Raw genomic sequence first — 11,068 nt, forward strand, 5'->3', positions numbered from 1 at the left:
AGAGTTGTGGTTTCTGAGCACACTATCACGGTTTGAAAGTATGTAGGTACATATATGATTGTAATGGTGTCACATCCACAGAGACAAATAAAGTTTTACAGATACACGGTTTTTAGTCCGTCTACATTTTCACTCATTTCACACATTTTCAAGGTGCAAAATGAGTCTGATGATTTCTAAAAAAAACTGAGAATCACCATCGATTTTGTCGTTGGAGGTACTTAGGAAACTTTAAGTAAACTCGAATTATTTCCCTGTTTTTTTTTCCTCCTCTTCTACTTAATGTTATCGTATAGGATCCTTTGTTGAAAGGTGCAAAGAGATGAATTACGCGAAGACAAAGTCGATAGTTGTATCTGTGTCATTTGTGATAACATTTGATACAATCATTAAAAGGATTATACATACATCTAGGTACTAATGCATTAATCCAGGATATAATTTACACACACTTTTAATTCTTCAGTGGACTGCTACAAGAAAATTATGTGCGCTTAGTGTTTACTGCCAACTTTAAAAAAAAAAGATAATTCTGACAAATGCTGTGATCGTGTTTAACACAAACTCTTTATTTACTAACTATATAAAAGTAAATCTTTTCGGTACTTTTCAAGATATCGAGGACAATAATATTATACTTATTCAATCTCACTGTTATTTGTGTGTTTTGCATTTATAAAGATTTTTTTTTCTCTAGTGTAATGCTCATCTAATTGTCTGGACTCCATTTTGAAATTTTGTAGTAGTTTTTTTTAAAATTGCGTTTTAGCTTGGCAGTAGCGTGGCAGCACACAGTAACACATTCTCTTATACAATTACTTCCACAGCAACTTTAAGAATAGCTTTTGAACATTACATAGAAACAGTAGTTTGATGTCTACCACTGCCATTTGTGGTTGGGCTATCATCTATCAGTAATAATTTTTTTAAATTATTGAACCCTTTTTTGGTTGTTGTTCATACATTTTTGATACACGTGGATAAAAGTGTATGGTTCTTTTGTATCATTACACATACATTGATTAAAATTTTCAAACACTGCATCAATTTGGCTCGATGTAATTTAACATTGTGTCTATTGGTCAAGGGAGTCTGAATAATTAAGCAAGTTTTAATGATTGGGCATTAGTTCACAGAAAAGTCTGTAAGTGCACAAACGGTAATGATGCTGGAAGTCAGGAAACTTTAGTTTACGACAGCATTTAGCTAACTGCTGTTGTTTTTGTTGCCTTATTTCCGTTTACAGTCGCACATTAAATACTAATACTAGTTTGAGATTGTTCACTTAAAATATGTAAAAAAATTGAAAGGTTTTAGCTTTATAACTTAAAAAAACTGGCATATTCATTCGAACGTAGATCTATGCGTGATTATTTTATAATTTCTATTGAATGATTTTATATATATGGGGCCCAGTTAGTTAGTCACGTATTCAGCTCAAACATTACAAATGTTAATAGATATTTTTTTTTCTTCAATCCTGTACTTTATAAAAGAAGATTATACAGCATCATCGAGAACAATATTCCCAATTGGATTATTAGGCTTTGTGAATATTTAAAACATTCATTTTGATATTTGCTTTGCCTAAAAAAAAACTAGTATTTGTAAAGGACTACTTATTAGGTGTTGAAAATTGACCCTGTGATTTAAAAAAAAGTAGGAAGAAAATTTTATCCAAAGTGTTCTGGAAAAGCCTTCAAATTGGTTCACTAGTTCACTAGGAGTTTGTGGATACGTAGTACACCATTTAAAGTTTGTAATAGTAATGAATTAATTTTATTTCTTCTGTTCAACCTGAGAATTAACAGAATTCATTGTGTGCTGCAACCATATTTCCTTGTTTGTGACACTGTGGCCAGTCGGTTGTGTGTCAGTATTTACGCAATGGGAAAATGAGACTGATGGGGCATAGGTGCTAAAACAATTTTGGTTCTCTGTGAATTTTGGCCGTAAGCTTTGGTCTGTGTACATGTAGCCTAAATATTTTTCTCACATTTCTCGAGCATATCGGGAGTTAAATCAACCAAATGTCTAAAGAGTGGGTTCTTAAAATTTAGCTTCTTGGGTCAGTAACTAATGTCAAATTGCTGGAAAGTTACTAGATGTAATAAAATATGTAGTATACTAATAAAACACAGTTTGGGGAAAATAAAATATTTTGAATCTGTGAAATAGTTATTCTCTTCAGCCATGAAAATGTTAAAGAGTTAAGTTATGTAATTGTATAAGATGCAAAATTTTTCATGGTTACTAAAACAGAAAATTTGGTAACAGGAAACATTTTTTAAAGGGTTTTGTTTTACCTACCTGACAAATGGATACAATGTACAGTGTTTGTTCTTGAGAAATTGTTACATTACTTGTGTTTTGCAGATAATTATTTATTTATTTACATTTTTACCATGCACACCAACAGTCAAAAGAATTCTAGGGTGGGCAAAACAAAATAAAAAAACACAAGAACAGGACAAAAATATTGTCCGATGGATGAGTAAACAATTAAATGTATCAAAAACATAACACAATAACCCTTTTACAATTATTAATTAAAAATAACAGAATAATATAAGTACAACATGATTCTTGAGATAACATTATATATTAAAAGTACGGAAAAATGAAAGTTAAGGGCTGATATAAGAATATAAATGGCAAGTGGTTTTCATAAGGCAAAAGGTTTACATGTTTGATACAGTAATATGGTCTCTTGAACTGTAATTTTTATTTTGATAAGAAACTATATCAGCTTAAGGATTCTTTTTATATTAAGTTTTATCATTTGTGTTAAAATTTTAAATCATTCTTAAAACAATATAATTTTTGTTGAGTTTACACATTTGAAACAAAGTGATAATGGAACTGGAGAACTCAAGAATATAGTTACAATTTAATTTTCAACTATACCATTTTTTAATGAAGAGAGAATCTAATTAAGTTCTAAGTTCAGACAGCAAAACTAAGTTAGGTTAGGGTAGTGGTTTTAGAGTGATAAGCTTAATTAATTTGTTTTGAATGTTTTCAATTCTGTCACAGTCGGATGTGTTGACGTTGTTTCTAAAAATATGTCCAGTGAACCAGACAGTCTTGTTTGTCCATAGAAGTAAGTGCTGTGCTGAAGTGTGACGGCAGTCAACATCATTCCCCTTGCGTGGAACGATGTTGGCTGGCGTGAACTTTTCAACCTGCATGGATCTTCTCTTCTGTAATGTTGTCGTTCTGTCCGTTCTCTTTCCTTCCCTGTTTGTTTCGCCCTCTTCTCTGCGCCGTTCTCGGGCAGTGAATGTTTACCCTGGGAACATGAAGCCGGTTGGAGACAAGAAGAAAGAAAAACTCGGTAGTTATGTCACGTTACGTTGTCTCGCTCGCACTGGTTTATTTTTTTAAGTATTTTATTTTGCATTATCATAGTAGAGAGAGAACATTTTCGTGCATGTATAGTGATGCTGAAATCGTTAGAAATGCTGTTTCACACCAGTGCTTTAGGTTTTTATGTCACAGATTTATTTATTTCCTCTCGTATTGCCTCTCAGTGGAAGAAGGAGATATGACTGCTAAAACTTTTCGTGTTTGTCCAACTGGTTAGCTGTGTTAATCCAAATTAAATTTTTTCAGTGTGTAGACTACCTTAATTGTGAACGAGAAAATTATTTTCAAAGCAGTATTATGTTACAAATTTTTTTATTGCATTTGACGTGCATAAAATAATACATTAAAATTCTTGCTGGAAATGTTTTCATTCCTGATATTAAATTATAAGTTATTAGAGATGGTATGGATTTGGGATGGATGTTTCAAGTATTATACTTTTAACACATGGTTTTAGTCATTAGTGTGTGTGTGTTTGTGTGTGTGTGTGTGTGTGTGTGTGTATGCTATTTTTACATTAGTGTCGCTTTAAGTTTTGCGGTAGCATGTTGGTTTCGCTTTCAATTGTCTGCTAGTTGACCAAATGTAGTGCTTCAAATTTTACGAATGCCAGGGAGACTACAAGCTAACCTTGCTCATGCATAAACAACTTAGGTGGTACTGACAGTTTTTAAGATATATTTTTTTTCCGATGACGACATGACTGCTTTGGTGTGATGGAAATGGCTTGTTAGTCATTAGGATTGTAGATATGAAAACAGTTACACAGCAGCTAGCTCTTAATCAGTTTTCTTGATTCCTCGTTCAAGAAACCTGTCAGAAACTGTATGATGCACTCAAGGATGGGTTCATAAACTACTCATCGAATGCAGTGATGCAACAGTGCAGCATGCAACCAACACAAGGAAGTCGAAGTTTGTTTATAAAGGGGCCGTTCATTAGTTACGCAAGGGTCTCAAAAAGGAAAAGGGGGGGGGGGGGGGGTTAAAAAAATCTTTACATGATCTTATCTCAGGGAAGTGGGAGAGGAGTTAAAAGCCATTCTTTACTTAGTATTTTACTTTTTACTAAAAGTCAAAATTAGCATGCACTGAAAGATTTTTGGTTTTGTAAGAGTTCAAGCATCAATACCCCAAGAAGGAGCAGGGTGCATCGAACAATCGCATCACAATAGTGCGTCTCTCACAACTCAATATTTTGTTGTTGTACTGTTCGCTGCAGTGTTGAACTGTCCGAGCTTGAAGATAAGAGTGTGCATGCCTTGATTTGGTCACGAAAGATTTCCTAGAGATGGCAAATTGTCTTTTTTTTACTGATTTGTTTCCTTACTTAAAGATTGTTTCAAATCTTACCTTTAATTGTAATACACATTTTACAAAGACTTAATAATTATTTTAAAAAAAAACTAAATTTCTTGATTTATGTCAATTTTTTTTTTGTGTGTAACTGAACATTTGCTAATGGAATTTAACTATTTAACGTCCTTTTAGAGAACCTCTAGGTAAAATCTTATGTAAGAAAAAAAAAGGGAGGGGTAGGAGATCCTGAGAAATCTTGACAAGGGCGAGGGAGTTCAAAAATGGCCAAAATCGTCCTTATGTAATTAATGAACAGCCCCTAAGACATCACCAACCCTATAACTTAAAATTGTTAAACACTAGGAAATAATTGGGATTCTTTTGACAATTCATATGTATCATGAAAACAAAAGAAACGGTCAATAATTTGATTTTAAAATTTTATTATCTCTCACTGTGTGAAAGTTTTAACAAGTGTAAACATAATGTATAGATGTATATTAAAAAAAAAAAAACTTTGTGGGCTTCTGTGCACATAACGTCTGCATATTTAAAAATTTTCGGAACCCTACTTTTCAAATATGGCCATCAGAAACGCAACCCAAAATGCAAGAAAGCTGGAAGTATAGAACAACACGTGCGTTGCATTATTGCTCGTTGCGTAGTTTATGAACCGGTTCTCAAAAATGTGGGTGCTGAACATGTTGCTTCTTGCATTCTTGCGTAGTTGGTAAATCAGGCCTTAGTCCCTAGCTTTTGATACCTCGGATTGCCTGGTTTTGTTGCATGAAGCCAGGGACGTCGGAACATTTTCAAGAGTGGGGGGGCGAAAAGATGTATCACACTTACCTCAGTCCTAGAGCGGGGGGGGGGGGGGGGGGGGGGGGGGAGAGTATTTCCCCCGGAAAAATTTGGAATTTTAGATGCAAAATTCTGCTATTTAATGAGTTTCCGAACCAAAATATTAAATATACCATCCCAAGAATTTGATGACGTAGTACCTATGTATTAAATACTACTCTGACAGTAGATGTAGTACAATTTAAATAAAATACCATCTAGGTATTGGCAATCATTTTACAGTCTATTGACAATCATAAATTTGATTTTCTAATCAATGTGATCACCGATGCAACGTTTGTAACTATGTACTGTTTGAGAAAAATACTACTAGGACCAAACATTTATTCTGGGAAAAGGAGGGGGGCGAAATGCTACTCTCGTCCCCCCCCCCCCCCCATGCATAACAGCACGGGGGCGACTCGCCCCTGCTGCCCCCCCCCCCCCCCCCCCCCCCCTGTTCCGACGTCCCTGCATGAAGCGTACAACTGCTACCTGTAGAGTTTATGTGTAGATGGAAGTGTCTCGCCTTGTAGTTTGCAGTGGGGAACTACAGAGTTGTAGGTACAACTATTACAATTGGTCGGCTTGAAATGCTGTGTTGCCCTGCGTTACCTATGCTTCACCACAATGGAACACTTCATACTAATGTTCGAACCATTCACAGCTGTTATTAAGTGACATGCTAGCAACAAGTAGCCAGTAAAGGGCTATGGTGAAGAGTCTTTTAATTCTGGCATTTTCAAGACCGCAGCAATGCCGATTTGAAGATTTTTACAGTTTGAAATTAAATTAAATGAAAATTGACATTTTTTAACTTGTTACCAAAGGAAAATTTATGTAAAGTTAAGTGGTATTTAAAATAAATTGTATTCCTTTGCACCTAATTTTTTGACAAGGAATTTTATTAAAATACTGCCCATCTTTTTAAAATTCATTAAACAGTTAATACTATCAAGTTTCTCTTTGGCTTTGTGAACTTTAGTTCGTGTTATCCGATGGCAGCGCTGTGGTTACACATTTTTTTCTATGCAATTTTCGTTCCAATCACGAATTTACTCCTACCAAATGCCGAATACAGAGAGTTACCTAATTTGTTTACACATCAAAAATCTAAACATGACAGTCTCATTTGGTGTAGGATTACAGAATTTGCCAACTATAGCATCTGGATTAAAGATCTTTCACTCCAGTATACTGTAAAATAAACACATAAGAGCTAACTAAGCACTCTGTCATAGGAATCATATTTATTACAGTATGTTGTATATTTTAAAGTCTAAGTAACAATTAGTGTTTGGTAATTTTGTTAGTTTCAAGTAACTTGTATGTATAATAATAGTTTTGATTTGGTAAAATCTGATTATCTTTTTTGTGGCAAAGTGAGCATAAATATTAAGGTGTAAAGCTGATATAATATTTTTCTAAACATTGAAATAAATGCCGACTTTATATAACTAATATGGTTAAACTCATTTACAATAAGAAGAAAGCATAGTTAGATATGTACGGTACAGAATGTTTGTGAAGATTTAATTTTTTCAAAGAAAGACGGCTGCACGTTTAAACAATTTGAACTTGATACTTTAATGTAGTATGCTAGCTATTTAGGCTACAGTTCTTAGTAATTATCAAAGAAAAGAAAAATTTATATAATTTACTTGAATTAAGTCACTTCATAATTTTTGCTAAGAAAGTTTATCCAGTGAATAATGTAGGTAATATTTTTTTTTTACTTTTAGATATAATTTAAGTTAGTGAGAAGGTGAAAGTTCTTACTTTATATCTAAATGCATGCTAAAAGTAACTTTGTATTGAGTCAAAATTCAAAGCCAGCCAGGTAAAATGAAAACAATCAATAGCATTTATAAAAATACACTTAATACAATAATTATCATGACCACTAAACAATATTGGCATGTTTATTAACTTAGCTTAACTTGCAAAAATTAAATATTGTTAAAGCTTTAGGGCACAGTGCTGCATATAAGACTTGGCTTATTTACAGCTATAAAGAATATAAAACTTTTTTGTTAAAAGTTTTCTTTAATTGTTAACAGTTTTTAAGGCAGTAAAAATTTCCTATTTAATTTTTTAAAAAATTTAGGTCTGCTTAAGCATAGTATATACATAATTAGAGACAAGGTTTTAATAGTTTTATTTTCAGGCCAAATTATTTTTTAAAACAGGAGATTTTATTGTTATTGTTATTATTTTTTATGTTTTATATTTATTAGAAATATTATATTGATGAACAAATATGACATTCAAATGTTCCACGGTACTAATTTTTCCAAAACAAGTGTCATTTTGACTGAATATGATAAACGTTTACAAAATAATGTTTTTAATAAGCATTTCTAACTATTCAGAACAAATAAAATTAATCTGTTATGAATTTCTGGGTTTGAAAAATGTATTAAATTGTATGGTAAAAATGAGTTACCTACCAAATACAGTTGCAAGATTAAAAAAAGTAAACTTCATCGAAACTGTTTTTACATAAATTAGGGTACAACCTTCATGCTAAATAAATTACTTTTCATTTGAATGAAGTATTTAAAAGATTACATATTTGTCATTACAGTTAAGTTTTGATTGAAACTGCTGATTAGTTTCATTATTTTATTTTGCATTGTGGTCCTTTATTGTGTGTTAACTTGAATTTCGGCATTAAATGGTGTATTGACATTGTTTTCAGTGTTATATCAGTTTTATCGCAACTCAACCATATTATAATCTTTCCCCTGTATTTAATTTAATGACTGGATGATGCAAATAAGTTTTCCTTCAAAGTCGTTGATTTTTATTAATTTTTTTGGGAATGATAGGAATGGTGATAATACTGTCAGTAGAAATCTCCTGTTTTAAAAAACTGAATTGGCTTGGAAATAAAACCATCAGATCTGGTCGCCACATGATGAGAATCCTGCCTCGCCGACACAGATACACTAGGGTGACCAAATCATAAACTTGAAAAAACGGGACACATCCAAGGAGGGTTTGGGGGCGATACCCTCCAGCTAAAGGGGGGTCCGAGGGGCCTGCATCGAGACGTAATCATTGAAACATGCTCTTTTTTGCTAATTAGAGACCTATAAATCTTTTTCAATTTACCTATGAATATGTAATTTAATTTAAATTGTGAGGCGTATAATAAATAAAAACAACAATTTTGTAGTGAATACTTATTTATTATAAGTATTATGACATACATATAAACATAATCAAACAAGGTAACTAAAATGAGCGAGTTTAACTGTCGAGGAGAGGGGAAGACGGCCCGAGGAGAGGCGCGACAAAAGTGTATCATCAACCCAACGTAAATACGGGACATTTAGGCATCCCGGGAGACTTTTTCAGGGACCCCGTGTACGATCGTTAAAAAACGGGACAATCCCGTTTTTACGGGAAGTTTGGTCACCCTAAGATACACCCCTGACTAGCCGGGCCCCCTTGGAAGACCCTTCACTGCGGATGACGTTAGAGCGAGGTTTCGCGCCCTGCCGTTCCTCCTCCCCGCCAGCTGACTGGGGCGGGCGTGGGGCGCAGTGTCCACAGACCTGGAGAACAAGGCGGCGTGGAGGGAGTGCTTCTCCGTGAAGGGCGTGCGGCTGCCGACGGGGTACTACTTCGGGGTCAGCGCCGCCACGGGGGACCTGTCCGACACCCACGACATCATGTCCATCCGCCTGTACGAGCTCGACCTGCCGGACGACGTGAGATTTACCGGCGACGCTCTCTGCTCGAAATTATTAAAACACTTGCACAATCTTGAGTTTTTTACAGCCATGAAAACTTTGATAATACAGCATGTCCCAATAATAAAATTTAATAGTGTCAACTGCAGGTGTTAATTGAAGAGTAACTGAAACAGTTTTACGTTAGCGCTGTGTTGTGTTCTCGCTTGAATAAGACCGAAAGTATGCACACGTGCTGGTTTCAGAAAATAGATATAGGTATCCCATAATGTGGGTACCTTGAATTTTATATTTGCTACCAGCGCTATCACGTTCCTCTTCATTCAACCAGCAGCGTAGAGAGCGCTGTTGCGACAGTCCTTGCATTTCCTGCATAGATAGTGCTACCTGTTATGAATTTCAAAGTTCGTTTAAAGATTTGGCATGTTCCAAATAGAAAAATTGCTTGAAGAAACAGTAACACGCACAGATTTCCTTTATGGTGTATTTCAACAGTGATTAATATTTATTGTTAATTAATCAGTATTAATTGATCAATAATTATTTATATCCTGAGCAGTTAGATTTAAGTGCGTAATAATTTTGTTAGTTCATGTATATTAAAAAAAAATTGTCTTTTTTCTCTCTTTTCCTCTCTCTGCAGATTTACCCCTTACCATATACTTACGAGTTGAGGTTTGAATTGCCAAAGAAGTTTTACTTCTATGACGTGTTCTGAGTTATAGGTTTTTTTATAATGGAATTTTGGATCAGGAAAAAAGTACTTATAATAGATGTGGAGAAATCAGGGTAAAGTTGAGGAATTTTCTATGTACTGTTTTGCTAGCTGACCAGATGGATGCTGTTAATTTGATTTGTTCTCATTTTCTATGGAATTTTGAGCTCTGTTGTTTCTTTTTTCTTCCAGCCAAAAGATGAAGACAGGGCATTCATCTCCCCTTCAGCGGCCTTCTTCGAACCACCTCGAGGTGAGTTTGCAAAATTACTTCTGTGTACTTAGTTGCTGTACTTAGTTTTATTACAATTAAAAAATTAATCAATAAAACAAAAAAAAAATGGTCATTTTAATTTTAAAATGGTAATTTTCATTTTACTGTGTGATAGTTTAATAAGTGTAAACATTGTTGTGAGTATGGACTAGTTCAGAGGTTGGTAAACATAGCAGAAGGGAGTGGCAAGTGAAGTGAAGTGAAGATAGAGGTTGTCCGAAATAATGACGTGGAGCATGACGTATTCGGTAGTACTATTGTGTTTCTTTCGCATAATCGTTGCACTTTTTTATACTCAAATCAAGTTTGAAAAGTATGAGTGCGACGTTTATGTGAAAAAAAGCCTTTTTTTTGTTAGGTAAAGTTATTCATAAAAACAAAACCTAGTCAAGGAAGTACGTTCATTTAAAAAGTAGAGTATAAAAAAGCACGCCAAACAATTGAAATTAATAAGTCGTGCAACAAAAGTGTTTTGTTTAACTTTAAATATAAAAACCCAAACTGTGATGCGAATGTGAATTGGAGCGCATAACTATAGTCGTACACACGACGTGAAAGCGCGGGCTATCAAATGTAGTTAACTCGGCACTAGACAGAGAGTGCGCGTGCGTCATGCAATCGATGAGCTATCTGTATCGATATTCGACTACGTGCGCATTCTCTAGACAGGAATCAACATAACCAAACATGAATTATGCCAATTGGCACTGGCTACATTTTTATAAGCAATACACAGCGTCGACGAAGAAGAAAATTTACTCATCAGACATTTTGGTATTTCTGTTAATTAAATAATTAAGCGGTAATATCCGAAGGAATATTAGATTTAAACTTTAAAATACATTGTTTTATATGGGAAAACTACCTACAC

At 34.2% G+C, this 11,068-nt stretch overlaps 1 protein-coding gene across 1 annotated transcript in view; it reads left to right on the plus strand.

The window, feature by feature from the left end:
* The window catches only part of LOC134540632 (vesicular integral-membrane protein VIP36), a 29,375-nt gene that overhangs the window by 12,197 nt on the left and 6,110 nt on the right, over nt 1-11,068 (plus strand). The window contains exons 5-6 of the mRNA XM_063383485.1: nt 9,060-9,226; nt 10,116-10,176. Coding sequence (XP_063239555.1) covers nt 9,060-9,226; nt 10,116-10,176 — 228 coding nt within the window. The remainder of the gene's footprint in view (nt 1-9,059; nt 9,227-10,115; nt 10,177-11,068) is intronic.

Source organism: Bacillus rossius, chromosome 17 (assembly GCF_032445375.1).
Source record: "Bacillus rossius redtenbacheri isolate Brsri chromosome 17, Brsri_v3, whole genome shotgun sequence".
Classification (NCBI taxonomy): Eukaryota; Metazoa; Arthropoda; class Insecta; order Phasmatodea; family Bacillidae; genus Bacillus; species Bacillus rossius.